Below are 17882 nucleotides of genomic sequence, written 5' to 3' on the forward strand. Positions count from 1 at the left end.
AATTTAGTTACTTTAAGGAGATTATTTTGTTTTCCAAGAAAAAACTGCCATATGAAGGGTAGAAACTTGCTCGAAAACTCATCAATATCTTTAAATATGCTCATTAAGTTGTACCATTATGCTATTTTGATATAAATGTATGCTATGTCTGTTATATTGTTATTTCCCCCTATCATTCTTCTCTTTAAAAATTAAAATTTGAAAGAAATTTTGTTTTCAGTGTTAAAATTACTATGTAAGGCTATAATCAAGCAAGCAAGTTACTTTTTGGCTAACTCATTATTAAATATAGATCATTAGATGCTTACAAGAACTAACACAGAAGTAAAAAAAAAAAAAACCCCAATCATACAACACTTAACTAAGCCTAACCATACACCCACTTTATCCCACCCCAGAAAACCATTGATAAATGGAATTTTGAAATTTATTCTTAAATTTCTATGTAGATCTGTTCTTTAGATGTCTCTCTACCAGTTTAAACTAAAATTAATAGTTCTTGACTAGTGATACTAGAAGAAAGTTCATCAGCAACCTAAACTAAAATATTTTATAAGTTGATCATAAACAGATAGTTTGTAAAAATAATTTTTTTTTTTTATCAGTTTCTAAAATTGAAATAAAAATGTTTGCTGCAATCCCTATAAATGTCTTTAAAAATATTAACTAAATTATCTCAACTTAAAAGGAGAAAATAAATGTTTCATTAACATATGCCCACTTTACCTCATGTACCCACTTTTCTCCACCTGACCCTATAAATTATGTTAGTATTTGCTAAAATTAATGTAAATTATATTGATAATTAAATAGCTTTAAGCTCATTGTAGAGATTGTTGCTCATTGTATTTTTCATTGTAGAGAACATGTGATTAATGAGAAATAAATTGGTCAAAAAACTGTCTCTATGCGATTGGTCCATATTACTAATCTGACTGGTCTGTGATAAAACGTTGATATATTTTACTAGTCCCTCGAGTAAATCAGTGTGAGAAACACTGATATAATTAATTCAAAAATTGAATATGAATCATTCTCTCCTGCAGTATAAACTGATCTGGCCTGCAAAACAAACTGCCTGCAAAACAAACTCTTAAACCATAAATTTATTGTTTACTTAAGTCAATTTTGTAAATAACTGAGTTATTAACTTTGAAGTGACAGCTTGATATTTAATAAAATTAGTGTTTATAATTTTTTTTTTAATGTAAAAGGATGTTCTTTTATGTGGTTTATGTGGAAAAATTTCTTTTGGAAATTGTTTTTTTGATTTATGTAGATTGTAATTATATTTAGATGTTTACACTTTTTATTGATGAGATGTTTTATTGCTTAGGTAGCTGAAATATAAATAATATAACATGATGTTAAAGGTAGAAAAAAAAAGAAAAAGAAAATCAAGTAGAAAAACTAACTTTACAAATATTTAGTTTAACCAATAACCTGTTTAAGCAATAACCTTTTAGTAGGAATTATTATTATTATTTTTATTTTGTAGCTACATACGCTTGTATCTAAAAATAGCAGCAAGTCTCAGTTTAAATTTCTAATTACTTTTAAAGTAATGAACAGTTAACTCTTTTTTATTTATAAATACACATATTTAATGTTAGAACGGGGTTCCCACGGTCCTTAAAAGTCCGTAAGAACTGCTTAATTTTTATTTTGGAAAATAAGGGCCCTTAAAAGTACTAAATTTTGGTACACGGTTTTTAAAAATCCTTAATTTTTCAGCATAACTATAGTTGATTGGAAAAATTTTTTATTTCAATTTTTTGAAACAAAAAGTCGTTCTTTTATCTCCTAGAATTAAAGCATGCATCCAGGGTAGAGCATTTTAGAGAGTCAGGAAAGGATGTGTGTGAGAGGGCTACAGGTAAGGGTAAGAAAGCATGTCCTTTCATTAATATATTCTGCCTCTTGCTTAGAATGGTACTCTTTGAGGAGAGAAGCATTCTGAAAGAAAAGAATAGAGTCTGGACAAGAGGATACTGCACATGAAGGAGATAGTGCTTTTTTTGGGGGGTAATTTCTAAGGTACTTAAGTAGAAGACCCACACTGACCTTCAAAACCGGCAGAATTAAAAATTTTTAGTTCTACTGGTAATTTCCTCAACTTATAGGAATGAAGTAAACAAGAAGTAAAAAAAGTATCAGAAAAATTTTTTGAACTAGAATTTATAACGAAAACCATATCCAAAATTCTTGAAGAATTAAATAAATTTATAGAAAGCAGTAACATTTTTTAAAATTCATGATTGTACTAAAAATTAAACAGATATGTAAATAGGGTTTGAAAAATCCCAGCCCATCTAGGTTTTTCATCAAAGACCTGGGGCTCATTGGGTTTTTGGTGAAAACCCCAAGTTTTTTCAAAAATACTTAAATTTTTATTCCTGAGTACTTAATAAGAATGCATGAGTTGCTTCTGACAAGAAAGTTAAATAATTGGTAACTTTTTATCATTTGTTTTGTTGCAATATAAATTTTTATTAAGTTTTAGATTGTTACGCTATTATTTTTATTTTTTAAGAATAAGCAGATTGTTACAAAAAAATTAAGATCTTCTTGATTAAGCGATCCTGAACCCAAACTTTTTTCTATTAATGTCTAATAGAATAAAATTCAAACTTAGATTTTAATAGACATTTTATTCAGTTAACATTGGAACTTAATATACTGTTATTTTTTTCTATTTTTTTTTTAAAATTTCTATTTGACTTTTGGTTGCTTCAAAACTAGTTCATGTTTTTTGCTAAATTGTTTAGTAATATTATGTAAAGTTAATTCCTAATAACACTTTTGACTGGAAATAATAATATATAAAACTCATCATAAAAGTAAATATAACAAATTTGCTGTTTAGCAATAGTTTTTTTTATTTCCAATGAGCTGCACAATCGGTCTTCCCGATAAGCAGACCTAGTGCGTTCTCCAGAGGTGGTATCCACTCTTTCAGGACCACTAGTAGTAATTTCCCTTTTTGTGTTNCTAGATGGCAGCACCGAGACTCTATTTGGATGCTAAAGTGCACTAGGAATTTAATTTTGCCGGAAATGCCAAGAGCCAATAAGGCACTCCAGGGATCTTTTACATGCCGCATAATCATACGACATGGCCGCTGAGGATTTTCTGCATCCCGAAAATCCGGTGTCTGGGCCGGGGATCGAACCCGCAGACTTGGGCTCAGAAGGCCGACGACAAACCAACTGCTCCATAACGAATTTTGAAATTGGTTTATAGAATGCGCGAATTTCTCGCGGTAATCATTTTTTAATGCGAGAAAAAGAAGAAAATATGAGAGATTCTCGCGTTCTCGCGCTGTAGTGAAAACACTGCCTTATGACAGTAACATTTTATTAACAGAAAATAAAGAATTTTTTAGCTGAATATTTAGCAAGATTGGCACACAACTGAATATGTAATAATGCATGTATGTAAATATGTGATACAAATATGTGATTAACAAAAGATGCATTCTTTGGAAGTGCATAGCTGGATTTCAAAAAGTAGACAAACTTTACTTTTGTTTGGAAAAAGATAATGTAGCTGGACATATCAAGCACATTGCTATTTTGATACCAGAAATAAATAAAAAATGTGTTCCATTTAAGCCTTTTTGACTCACTTAAACAGCAGAGAAATGTTTTCCCTAAAAATTTTTTTTTTATTGAAATATCAAGAAACAAGTAACGTTTAATAATTTTTCTTGCTTTGATATTAGCATTTTGACAATTACCTGGAAATTTTTATTATATGAAACTTTTTGTACTATGCCAAATTAGTTTTGAGTGTTTACTGTACTAAGTTTTGAGCAACAGTTATTTGGATCTAGTTCAAAGTATCTAGACTCATTTGTGGAGTTAACTTCTATTTTGTTTAGTTGCAGACACTTGAAAAAAGTTTCTAAAACTTTATGATCACATTTTTAGAAAGTATTAAATTAGTTGTGTTTTATCATATTTTAATAATTTTTTTGGTTCAATCTACTAAATCATAAAAGAATATAATACAGATACAGATTAATAAAACATTTACGGTTACTAATTTTCACATGAAATATTTTTTAAATGTTTCGAAAAAAATTACATTTGATATTTTATGTAATAAACTATTGTTTTTTTTTTCATTTAAATTATTTCAATTATGTTTATCAAGGTATATTTAATTTAAATTTGATGATTAAAATATTTTCTCATTGACCATATATTTTTTTGATACCAGTTTAAGTTCTCTGAAAATAAGTGTACCGATATGTATTTCTAGTATTAGATATAGTTTTTTTGTCCTAATTAATATAGGAATTTGTAATTGTTACATCCTTTCCAAAATACTGAAAGAAAACACAAATAATTAAATTCGAAAAGGATAAAACTTCTTTGAAAAAAACGCGCTAAGAAGCAGCAGAAATTTCAGAAAAAAGTATCAATACATACAAGAAACGAATGAAATAAAAATATGAACACCGAAGCCAACGTTTTCAGGGGGTACCGGCCCCGGTAGCCATTTAAAACAAAACCATTTCTAATTGATTCCTGGACCTCTATACAAAACCATCGGGGTACTGAGGGAGATTTTTTAAGCATTTGCTTCTCCCTCAATTAGAAATGGTTTTGTTTTTAATGGCTACCGAGGCCGGTACCCCCTAAAGAAGTCGGCTTCGGTGGTCATATTTTTATTTTAATTTCATTCGTTTCTTGTATCCTTTCCAAAATGTTTTTTTTTTTGTAATATCATGGAAAGTAATCATATTAAACACTTTTTAAATGCATTGTTTTAAGCATAATATTTGTTATATTCTGCTGAATTTAAATTAACTGCTACTTTATTTTAATGACAAAATTTTTCTTAAATCTGGATTAATTAAAAAAGTAATTAAAATTAGCTTTATTAAAAAGAATGGAGGTTTTATTACATAATTTTTTTTCACTCTTTCTATTTGCTGAGATTAAAATCAAAATTGATAGTTATCTGATCTATTAGTTGTATGTGTTGTATTTGTTACAGATCTATATCAATTTGCTACTGATACTGAAAAAATGAGTACCTACTTATTTATCTCTAGTTCACCTAGTCTTTTATAAATGTATTTTTTCCCTAAAAATATATATTTTCTAGAAATTATGTCTTTAATTTTTAACAAAGTTAATTTTAATAAAATTTAAAAAAAAAAAATGAACTCAGGAAGAATAATTTATCAGAAAAATTAATTTTCACAAAATTCCATTAAAACTTAATTTGATTCCTAAAGAATAAATACTGCTTTTTTAATTACTTTTTTTATTATTATTTTTATGTGGAAACTTGTTTAAATAATTTATTTGTGAATTGTACAATTTTAGGTAATTTTAATCTTTAGAGTTCACTACAAGAATGCAATCAATTTTCGTCTGATTTCTAAAACTTCCAAAAGTATTGACAAATAAATAGCAAAACTATTAATTAAAGTTACCATTAATGAAATTTTAAAGATATGTATTTAAGGGCTGTTAAAACTTCTTTAATATTTTTTAGATAGGCAGTGATAAAAGAAATCTTGGAAGACCTAGATTCCTTATTTCAATGATTTTAACTTAATTCAATGATGATTTTAATTTAATGTTGAACTTAGGAATCTCTCCCAAATTAATTTTTTTTAAAAATAATGTTTTGCTGCATTTTAAATTTTTGAAACATTTGTTTAAAAACATTCTTCTTCTTATACTTCTTCACTCCATAGGGAGCATAGGGTCTTTGTTGTGACTCTATATCTCATATTGTTGGTGGCTAAGCATTTTCTTTCTTTCCATGTTTTGTTGATTGTTTTTAATTTATTGATAATAGTTCTGTGTCACGTCATTTTAGGACTGCCCTCTTTCGTTTATCTTAAGGTGTCCAGCCCAATGTCTGTTTTACTGTGAATTTTTTTACCTTTCTGATAGTGTGTTCAATCCATTGCCATTTCTCTTCTCTGATTTCTATTTCTATTGTGTTTTATTTTACTGATTTTGAATAATTCATTGTTAGATATTTTGTGAAACCATTTTATCTTAATTATTTATATTATTAAATATGTTAAGTTTTGATTAAAAACTATTAAACCAAATTTCAAATTGATGTAGAGATTGGCTTTTAGCAACAAATGAAGCTAATGGCAGGGTCCCTAATATTATTTGTAATGTTATCACCCCTTTCTCTCTCTCACCTTAATATACTGAATCAATTCAGTATCTTAAATAATAAATAGTATTCTCATTAAGCTTTTCTGCTTTTGTGGTTAGGCTACATTTAACTAGATCATATAAAATTTTCAGTTGGAATTAAAATAAAGCACTGCACTGTCAGAAGAAATCTGCACGGAATCTTGTATGTATCAGTTTTGAAAGATTTGTTTAATATTTCCTACTATTATTGTAACTTTTTGCTTAATATCTTAGCAAATCTCTTTTGAAAAGGAACAAGAAATTTATTAATCATGTATATATATTTACACTTACTGTGCGAAATCTTAATCACATTTAAGAAGTTTATTTTTGAATTAGTGCGTTGAATTAATGCGTCTTTTCTTATTTAGTCGTGAGAAAAATTCTGATATCTCTAAAATTAGTTTTCATTTCTTAGAAACATCCTTTATGCGAGAACTTGCTACTCAATTTTGATAAATAATCACTTATGGTTAATGATGGAAATATTTGATTATTTCAGTAGATTCTCAAACACTTAGCTAAAAAAATGTTTTCTTTTTCCCACTTAAATATATTTTAAATGGGTTATTACTGTGTCTTGTCTGGTATGTTACTGTGTCCTTTACTTTTGATATGTTTTTTTCTTACTATTTTTTAAAATCTATTTTTATAAATTGTTTTAATTTTTCAAAAGTACATTTTAAGGTCACCAGAACTGATGATATATGTAACTCTTGCAAAGGAGGAAATAAAACTATTCAGACAACACAAAAATTGTTTATTACCACTTTTTTTTCTAATTAGGTACTAAATTAATAAATTCAAATTTCTTCTGATATGTATAAAAAATATATGTTTGACATCTGATACATCTTGGCATAAACTTTTCTCCTCTAGAGTTTCTCCTCAGCAACTGATAGATTCTTTCAATCTTTTTTCCGCATTCGACTTTTTATTTTACCCTAACATGGCTAGACTTTTTTGTTTTGTTGACTCCCTTTTCCATTGTCTTTTTCTGTGTTTATTTGCTTTAACTATATATATATTTTAATTCTGTGACTTTATAACTTTTAATTTTTGTTTATAAATTTGGTTATGATTTGGATAATCCTTCTAATACAAATTTTTAATTTTTAAAGAAGAAAGGGAATGAAGAATTAAAGTAGCTTTTAAAAGAAAATTCAAAAATTAAAAAAATTTGTATTTTTTTCTTTGACCTGAACAAAAAAAAGTTTTTTTTTTAACTTTTTACCTCAAAAATAATTCAATAATGAAAGGGTCCTGGAACTTTATTTATTTCTGTCACCATTCCTTCAAGCTGTGAAAATTACTGATTGTGATTGTAAGTTATAAGTAAGTTTTAAATGACCTGTCCTCGTAGGTAAATTATACAAGCTTTGTAAATCGAATAGGACATTTTGCAACTGTATTACTCAAAGATTAAGAATTCATGTGGTTTTAGATATGGGGTAGATATTGGAGTTGTGCCTTGAACCAGTGTTAATATTTGGTCCCTCTAGTGGAGAATTTCTGCATTCAGTATATGCAGATCATATCTGCAACAACAGTGTTCTTTACTACTTTGGTGACTTTTTCCGGTTTTCTAAACACATGCTAAAGAGCTTTTTTTTAAAAAAATTTTTCATTTGCTCAGTTATGTTTTTCAATCGGTTTGATTAAAATAAAAACCCTTTAAAAATTATGTTTAGAAACAGAACTAATGTAGATGAGTACCAAAATTTTTATTGTCTTTAATATAAGATACCAATTTTTAAGAAAATAATTCATTTCTGTTAGGCTTAACAAAATAATGAAAAAGGAAAAAAAGATTGCTTTTTATAACTTTGGAACAACCAAGGACAACATGCAGTTAGTGCAAATATGGACTTGATCTTTAAAATTTTCACGCTTTTAGTAAAGCAATAATAAGAAATTATTTAAAATATTCAAATAAAATATTATCTAGTATTACATTTATTAGTCATTTGATTTATTTTAGTGCCGGCCGGCCTGGGTAGGGGGCAGGGAACTGTCCTTGCTTTAGAAAGGTCCTGGGTTCGAATCCCGGGCAAGGCATGGATGTTTCCTTCTCTCTCTGTTTTCCATGTCCTTTCTCCTTTGTGTGTGAATGTGACGCACCCTATAAACGGGTTGTGGTTGTGTGAATGACGTGGCAGAAGTCGAATTCCTGGCCATAGATGGCGCCACTGAAAGAAAAACAGGAAGAATCGCACCCCCACAGTCTAAAACAGGCATACGACAAAAAATTTTATTTCAGTAAGATAACTGTATAAACTGAATTTTAATTGCATGTATATCATGGATATCCAAATATAATGAACTCACAAGTTCAGAAGAAAAGAACTCAGAATGAGTATATTCCAATGAATAACCTCCAGTGTTCCAAGGTATAACACTATGTTGTATCTTGGCTTGGGCTATTTTCTTATGTAGTTTTTTTTCCTGAAGTATATGACAGAATTTGTCCATTAAAAAATTAATTTATGGACAAACTTAAATTTTAATTATTATTTTTGTACACAAAAAATTAAAAATAAAAATTGTCAAAGAACAACACTCTCCCCCACACTTGGATGATTCAAAAATGGGTGAAGTTTAAAATCTAGTTCCGGAACCAAAATTTTTAAGAAAAAAAAAAGGAATTGGCTTAAAAATGTTGTCCAATTAAAACATTTGTTTCTGAATATCTAAATAGTATGTTTATAGTATAAAAAAAAGGTTATTCTAATAAGAATTTAACAACTGTTAAAATATGTGCATAACACTTAAAGGCAATTTAAAATTCGAAAGTATAAGGAGATTAAAATATTTTTTGAATAACAGACTATTTCTTATGTAGTATTTTAAGACAAGCAATATTCAGTTATAGTTTAATAAGACACGAACAGTATCTTTTAATAAATATTTTTCGTAACAGTTAATGGTGAGTTGGGGGAACATTTTAATTAAATTTTTTTTGTTTCATTATGGAAAACATAAATATAAAGTTTTCGTATACTTTATAATCACGAGGGGAAAAAGAAAGTTAAACCTGAATTTTTTTTAGAAGTTTTTTGGAAGAGATTTCCTACATTTATTTTTCAAATAGTATTTGAAATTTATTCCTTAGACGGTTTTTTAAAGCTGATACAGCTCCGGAAAAAAGTATAGATGGAATGCATCGCGGTTAACATATATTTCGATCTTGGGAAAATTATAAAATTTTATTCAATCCAAAAAATTGTTTGCTGCGGAAGATTTTAAAAATCGTTTTTTTTTCTTATATATATATATATATATAGATATAGATATAATATAATATACAATTAATAATAATTCTTCGATTATTCTAAGAAGTCAAAAATTAAACATAGTTTCTGTGATGAGAGGACGTTGAAAAATATAATATCCTGTAAAACGTGATTTAAGTTTGAGGATGCGTATTTTCCATCGAAACTTCTGCAAGTTGAATAATTTTTTTTACACACCTAAATATAAGTAAATAAAATCAAATCAAATCCGAAATTTAAAAAAAAAAAAATGCTCGACTATTAAAAAGAGTTATGATGGCTAGTTTTTTGTTTTATTACTGAAACCAAAACTCCTTAGTTTTTGTTTCGCTACCTTTATTAAAATAGTAACAAACCCTGCCTCTTCCCAAGTTTTGTTTCACCCCCAGCTGTTGCATAATTGGCATTATCCCAACTCAAGTTACTCTCTAATTTTTTTCACGCGGTTTAACTTAAGATTAGCTGTTATTTATCACCAGTATAATGTTGCGATGTTGAAATGGACAATTATTCGTGGTGAAGATTCATTAAAAAGGTTTTTAATTATTTTTTACTTAGTTTTTCTACTCTTTTTTTCTACTTTTTAATTAAAAGAAATTAATTCTGCATCTTTTAATTTCTTTTCTTTTACGATTTTAATAATCATTGTGTTAAATTACGATGGAAATTATTAATGCTTGCCTCGTTATAGTTATTAATGCTTGGAATACAGCAGCAAAAATAGTCAGCAGCAAAATAAGTCAGTTTTTTTTTTATATTAGCCTCTAGTTATTTATCTACTAAATTATTTTTTTTTCCTTTTTAGCTGCTAACGATAAGTCAATAGAAAAATTCGCATAATAAATATTTGAATTTTTTCTTTCTTTTTTCTTTGGAAGAGTTTCGAGCGCTTTTGAAGAAAAAATATAATTCATTCGTAAGCATAGATTGCTAAGATATTTTGTTTAAGATCACAGCTCAGTAAATTGAACATTTTGACTGAAATATAATGTTTTGCTTAAGCAATTGAACTAACCATTCCATTGAGTACTAATTCTTATCTGTTATCTACATTGTGCCCGCTATTGTATTGTATTTTTTATTGTCACAACAATATAAAAAAGTTTCCCTTTACTATTGAGCATGGTCATAATTTTCTTGATACAATTATATTCACGTGTCCCGCTCCAATTTACGCAATCTTTGAATAATTGCTTTTGTAAAGATACACTTGCTTGTGTCAAGAATTAACGTGATATCAATCGGGACGCGTTTGTATAGTTTTGCCTATTTTGCATAGAAAGGACGCATGCCCAATATTTAAATTTCGAATTAGAAAAATTATATCTCGCACATATTTAGCTTTATCATGTGAATATTTTGCGTTTTCTTTTGCTGCAGTATTGTGAGATACATGCTTGTGATCATGAGATTTACAAGGTAAAAAATTAAAGCGATTGCGACACACGATTTTCAAATCCAATCGTGATCTCAACCGTTGATTTTTTGTGACCTTGATGCGATATCCAATCGTTTTTTTTTTCCCTTTACAAATTTTTTATGAATTGATGTGATCACGTGATTTTAAAATCAAATTGTGATCTCCACCGTTTATCTTTCTATGTCACGACGGGATTCAATTAGTTTTAAACTCTCTTTAATTGCAAATTGAGTGGTTGCAAATTTCATAGTATTAAATTACATGGATAAAAGTCATTTTCGAATGCATGGAATCCTTCGTTTTCTAATGCCGTCTGACGCAAATTAAATCGATTTTCGTATTGAGGTATCTCATATTTTATGTTATGCTCGTATTATTCGCTGTCCACTTGGACCGCTCTCGCTGAAACTGAAGGATCCCGCATTAAAGAGGAAAAATTGCTGAAAATTATTATTATTTTTAAATGTTTAATTCCTTTGATTAGGTACAAATTTTATGACATTAAAATAGCATTTTTAAAATTTAATAACAATTTTGTTTAGTTTATTACACCATGTTTAGCAGTCAATACATGGTACATATTTTTTTTATTAACGTTCTAGAGTGAAATCAATTAATTAAAGAGGGAATTAAATTTTTTTTTTCTTGATGAGTTTACTTTTTACAATGAAATCAAGGTTGAAAATATATATTTTCAAAAAAATTCAATTTCATTGTAAAAAGTAAACTCATCAAGAGAAGAAAGTACAGTACAGAACCCTTTATCCGGAAATCAGAAAACCGGAACAAAATTCTATAAATTTTCTTGCCACTTTTGAAAAATTTTTTTTCCTCGTAAGATTTTACAATTTTTCTTTCTTTTTTTAAAGATGTTTACCTTACCATCATTTTGGAAATAATCATTAGTGTATTACTTCATCGTTTTTTCTTATTTTTAAGATTATTTCCAAATTTTTTTTTTTAGTTGGGTTTAACAATAAAAAAAACGGCTTTTTGTAGCGATTCAGAAAACCGGAAAAAATCAGTTATCCGGAATAGCGATCGTTCCGGATAATCGGTTCCCTACGTACCTTTAATTCCCACAGGAGTAATATATATAATTACTCCAGAGGGGGAAAAAAACTTTTTTCTAAGGAGGCAAATATTATTTTTTCTTTTTTTTCTGGGGGAGGGGAGTGTTTTCCTCATAGATTTAGGTGTTATTCCTGTGTTTTAGAGATTTTGTATAAATAATAAGATCTACGTATATCTATGACTACATATTTATATGACTTATGTATCTTAATGTGTAACCCATTCAATATTTAGTATATTAATCTATTATCTATATATTAATGTATTGTATCTTAATATATAAGATATTGTAATAGTTCTTTAGTTAAAAAATAAATTCTTTTTTTCTAAATTTTTTTTCCACTTTGATAAAATTGTTTAAAATAATAATAGATAATGCTATCTTATATTTTGACCAGTATAATTTCATATGACTATTTTCTGTTTTATTTGTATTGAATTTTTTTTACCTTTCCTTTTTAGAGGTTTTCCTTCTTTTGCAAAGAACCATGATTATTATAATGATGAAATCTATCGAAACTTAGAAGAGATTGCAAAGTATTGACTTTTTTTATTATTAAAAATTTCCTTTTAACATACTTTTATTTAGTTAATTATAAGTTTTACTTAATGTGATTGTTCGTAAGTGGTTTTAATATACAGATTATTATATTCTTTGCAAAGTTTATAAGCTATTGTTACTATGTTTGTTTTTCACTTTTTTTTTTATCAAAATCATTGTGTGAACAAATACTCAATCCTTTGAAGTTTTTCTTTCAAACATTTTGAAACACATTCTTAAAGTAGAAATTGTATATTTGCAAAAATAGAATTTCTGAAATATTGTGTTTTTTGAATGAAAAAAATTTGTTCAAATTTGAATAAATGTAAGTTATTTATCTTATTATGTATCCAAGTATAAATTTCAACAGGCTTCTATTTTTTTACTGGGAAAATGCAATTAAACAAATTTCAATCATATATGCGTCTTGTATTTTATCAGCTGCATTATTCCCTGTTTTACTTTTTACTTTTTTTTAATTAATAAACTTGTATTAAAATTAGGACAACACAAAAAATTATTTTAAAAGTGACACTAGATATTTTTTTTTCCAGAATTTTTATATATTTTTTTATTTTTTGGGTCACATTTTTTATGTTCTTTTTATTGCTATAAAATTACAATTCTTTTACAGAAATTCAAATAATTCTAATTAAAGAGCATTAAAAAAATTAAACAACATTCGTTCTTTTACAGATATTCTTATCAAATGCTAATTGAGAACTGTGGCTAAATTTTGAAAAGTGTTTCACATTTTTTATGAGTTTTTATAATATGTTTCCAGTAAGAGAAACTGCTTCAACCCATCAAAGACTTTAATTTTTTTTTATATAGGATATATTAATTTTATGATTTATGTATTCAGTTACTCTAGAAAACTGCTTGAGTTTGTATTATAAATATAAGACAAATCTTATAATAGTATGTTGGTAAATATTGTTATGTAATATTAGATTTAGATTGTCTCATTTTGGAAAGTTTTCCATATGATTTTGCTTATAAAATATTATTAAATTGATATTATATTATTTATCAATATTATTTTATATGATATATGTCATATTTATTTTTAATATTCAATATCACTTTAAAGTATATCATAATGGAGCCAAGAATTTTTTTTTTGTTTAAACCTGAAATAAACGATTGAATTTGGATAGATTTAAAAAAGGAATTGGCTAGTTTTTGCTGTTTCTAACTATTGTAATTAAAAAAATTATGAAAGGTTCAATAATAGTTATATCAAATTTTTTTACATAAGCTTTTGTTACTTTTAAGTTTTCTATGAGATTTCAATTTGAAAAATATCAAACAGATCATATGAACTTCGTTTTTAATTTGTATATTATTTTTTCACTACTTGAATAGTTATAGACAATTTAAAAGGGTATGTGTTTGTTTGATTGTTTATTTTTAGAATTGTTTTGTTTTCATCTATTTTAAACTTTTCTGTCCAAATAAACATGCTAAAAAATTGTTTCCCTAGAAATCTTATAAAAAAAAACTCATTTATTGAAATCCTAATAAAAGTTTTCTATATGATTTTGCTGCTTATAAAATATGTTATATTTGATATTATATTATTTATTAATATTTTTTATATGATATGTTCTTATTTATTTTTAATATTCAAAAGAAGAGACATTAAATATCATTTTAAAGCATATCGTAATGAAGCCAAGGATTTCTTTTTTAGTTTAAACCTGAGATAAACAATTGAATTTTAAAAGATTTAGGAAAAGAATTTGCTAATTTTTGTAGTTTTTAGCCATTGTAACTTTAAAAAATTGCAAAAGGCTCTATAAATAAATGAAATTTAAAATTTACACATATTTTTGTTAGTTTACAAAAGTGAATTTAAAAAAATATTTTTTTTTTAATTGTAGATATGATATGAGAAAATTTTTCAAATCTATGTTTACTAGGTTTAAAATGAGTTAATTTTGTTAAAATGTTTTATTATTATTTTTTCATAATTTGTTATCAGACATTAGCTAATTAAATTGGTATGTAGTTTTGTTGGAGGTATAACTTAAATGTTACTTTTATCATGCTTATTATAAATAGCCAAAATGAAGAAGACAGGATGGTTGCATTTGACTTTCCTATTACAAATCACCGCAGTAAAGAAGAAGATATATATGAGGATCTATGTTACGTTACACTTAGGATTTCTGAGGTATTTACATACCAACAGCGATTGATTATATATGTGCATGTTGGAATTTGAAGAAGAAATTTGCTTTTACATGCACATGTCAAGAATTGTGTGCCATATTTTACGTTGCATTATTTTCAGGAATTATTTTTGCTTCACAACTCTAGCACTGTTTTGAATTTTTGAATTGTGTTGAAAAATTACCAAAAATGTTTTTAATTTTATACATTGTTACATTTTGGCTCATTATATTTTTTATTTTATAAAGTACTACATTCTTTTATATGTAGCAATTGCAATTGTTTTGGCTATTATTTTTTTATTGATAAATATTTTGCTGCAAAATTAAGCTTTTTCATATATTTATTTGTCTTCTCGTTTGTATATTTTGCATGAAGCTGTTAATTTAGGTTTTTTTAAGTTTATAATTTTATGTTAATTGCATGAATTTTGCATTTTGTTAATATGCCTGCTATGCATGCTTCTTTATTGTGCAGTGAGGCTGATTATGCTGCAAATGTGGAACAGCCAAATGCATTAGCTGAGGAAGATAGGGAAGATGCTTATGATGTTTATGAAGATATTATTCGATACAAACCTAAGGTATTTGATTATATTGCATGAAACATGATAGATATATGGATTTTAATTTGTATATATGAGAAGAAAAAAAATTACTAATTTTATATTAATTTATTTTGTTTTAAACATGATTTAGTTATATGATCATATTGTAAGCAGAAGTTCTGGTTTGTATACAAATATATTTTAAAAAGCTCATAAATTCTAAGAAATCCTTTTTTTTAAAAAATCATTACATGTCTCCTTCTTGCTGTGTGATCAACTAATTGGGTATTAAAAAAGATTAAGCATATGCTTTAAACCGAGACAACAAAAATAAGCTGTAAAAAAATAAAAAAATCCTAACCATAATAGCTATTGGTGCTCTGGTAGTATTTTTTATAAAGTTTAAATGCAAGTTACTAATTACAGTTATGAAAGTGTTGGTTTATGTACTTAGATTAGCAAGGTGTGCATTGAATATTTGTGGGTGAAAGTCTCCTCCTTAGTTTAGTGTGGAAGTCTAGAGAGGATTGGTCCCTTTCTGGGGCTATCAAGGTCATTTGGCTGGATTTAACCTTATGTGACATTCTTAAATTGTTGCTTAAAAGATAGAACTTTTAAAAATGGGACTAGGTGCTCACTCACGGTTGAAAGGTGTGTGCATCTGGATGACATAGAATTCCTTAGCCAATGCTATTTTCACTCTAGATCTAAGTTACAACAGCTGAACTGTTTTTAAAAGTGAAAAATTATTATTATTATTTTTGAACATTTAAGTTTCACAACTCAAACTCAAATTCACTTAAATAATCTTTCTGAAAATTCTGTAACTTTGGTGATGTATGTTTAATTATAATGGAACTGTTGAGTTTATAACTAGTTTTAATGAATTACATCAGGTATGAAATTATTAATCATAAAAGTATTTATATTTGCCTATATTTCATTTCATTAAAAAAATTTCTAAATTAGTTAAATTTATTTGATTTAGAAAACTTATGCTATTATTTCAGAGGCAGCACAAGTAAAATTATTGGTACATTTTTAATAATGTTTCCTATAAATTTTGTCCAATGTACCTATAATATAATGTACCTATTTTTAATTTATTTAAACTTTTACAGACTGTTTCAGCTTCTCCCCCTGTCCACCCTGTTGAGAAGCGAGATTATTGCATAAAAGAATTAATAGAAACTGAAAAGAACTATNTAAAATTGATGTCCCGCAGTGGACTGATCGTTAAGACACGGTTCCCAGCAGATCACCAAAGTCAAGCATCACTGACTGCGGTCAGTGTGCGGGTGGGTGACCACTTGGATTAGTTTGCGTTGGGACCGAGGGTGTGCGGTACTGGTCCTTGTTAAACTGTTCTACCGTAAAGTGCTTGACTTCGCGAGCAGGTCGTCGAGCTACCGAAGCAGGGGTGCCATCCCCTCTGCAGAGGATCAAAATTGCAATGGCATGTCTTCGGATCATCCTCAGGGATGTTTCCCAGACCGTCGCCAATAGCCCATTGTGCAGCTCTAGTGCGACGTAAATTAACAACAACAACATTGTATACAAATATATTTTAAAAAATTCATAAATTCTAAAAAATCTTTTTTTTAAAAATCATTACATGCTTCCTTCCTGCTGTGTGATCAACTAATTGGGTATTAAAAGATAGATTAAGCATATGCTTTAAACCGAGACAACAAAAATAAACAGCAAGCAATGGAGAAAAAAATCCTGACCATTAATAGCTATTGGTGCTCTGGCAGTATTTTTTGTAAAGTTTATGTACAAGTTACTAATTACAGTTATGACAGTGGTGGTTTATGTACTTAGATTTGCAAGGTGTGCATTGAATATTTGTGGGTGAAAGTCTCCTCTTTAGTTTAGTGTGGAAGTCTTGAGAGGATTGGTCCATCTTGGGTCTATCAAGGTCATTTGGCAGGATTTAACCTTATGTGACATTCTTACCGTGTTGGTTAAGAGATAGAGCTTTTAAAAACGGGACTAGGTGCTCGGTCACGGTTGAAAGGTGTGTGCATCTGAATGACATAGAGTTCCTTAGCCAAGGCTATTTTCACTCTTGATCTAAGTTACAACAGCTGAACTGTTTTTAAAAGTGTAAAATTATTATTATTATTTTAGAGCATCTAAGTATCACAATTCAAACTCAAATTCATTTGAATAATCTTTCTGAAAATTCTGTAACTTTGGTGATGTGTGTTTAATTATAATGGAACAGTTGAGTTTATGACTAGTTTTAATGAATTACATCAGGTATGAATTACATTAGGTATGAAATTATTAATCATAAAATTATTGATATTTGCCTATCTTTCGTTTCATTAAAAAAATGTCTAAATTAGTTAAATTTATTTGATTTAGAAAACTTATGCTATTATTTCAGAGGCAGCACAAGTAAAATTATTGGTACATTTTTAATAATGTTTCCTATAAATTTTGTCCAATGTACCTATAATATAATGTAACTATTTTTAATTTATTTAAATTTTTACAGACTGTTTCAGCTTCTCCCCCTGTCCACCCTGTTGAGAAGCGAGATTATTGCATAAAAGAATTAATAGAAACTGAAAAGAACTATATTGAAGCTTTAAACATGATAATAAAAGTAAGTTTATATGATGCAAAAACAGTTATAACAGTTGAACTAGTTATGGAC

General features: G+C 27.4%; 1 protein-coding gene across 1 annotated transcript in view; it reads left to right on the forward strand.

The window, feature by feature from the left end:
* LOC107452144 (guanine nucleotide exchange factor VAV3) overlaps positions 1-17882 on the forward strand; it is a 53767-nt gene that overhangs the window by 9939 nt on the left and 25946 nt on the right. The window contains exons 4-6 of the mRNA XM_071180132.1: positions 12411-12485; positions 15145-15250; positions 17721-17831. Coding sequence (XP_071036233.1) covers positions 12411-12485; positions 15145-15250; positions 17721-17831 — 292 coding nt within the window. The remainder of the gene's footprint in view (positions 1-12410; positions 12486-15144; positions 15251-17720; positions 17832-17882) is intronic.

This window comes from Parasteatoda tepidariorum, chromosome 4 (genome assembly GCF_043381705.1).
Source record: "Parasteatoda tepidariorum isolate YZ-2023 chromosome 4, CAS_Ptep_4.0, whole genome shotgun sequence".
In the NCBI taxonomy this organism is placed as follows: domain Eukaryota; kingdom Metazoa; phylum Arthropoda; class Arachnida; order Araneae; family Theridiidae; genus Parasteatoda; species Parasteatoda tepidariorum.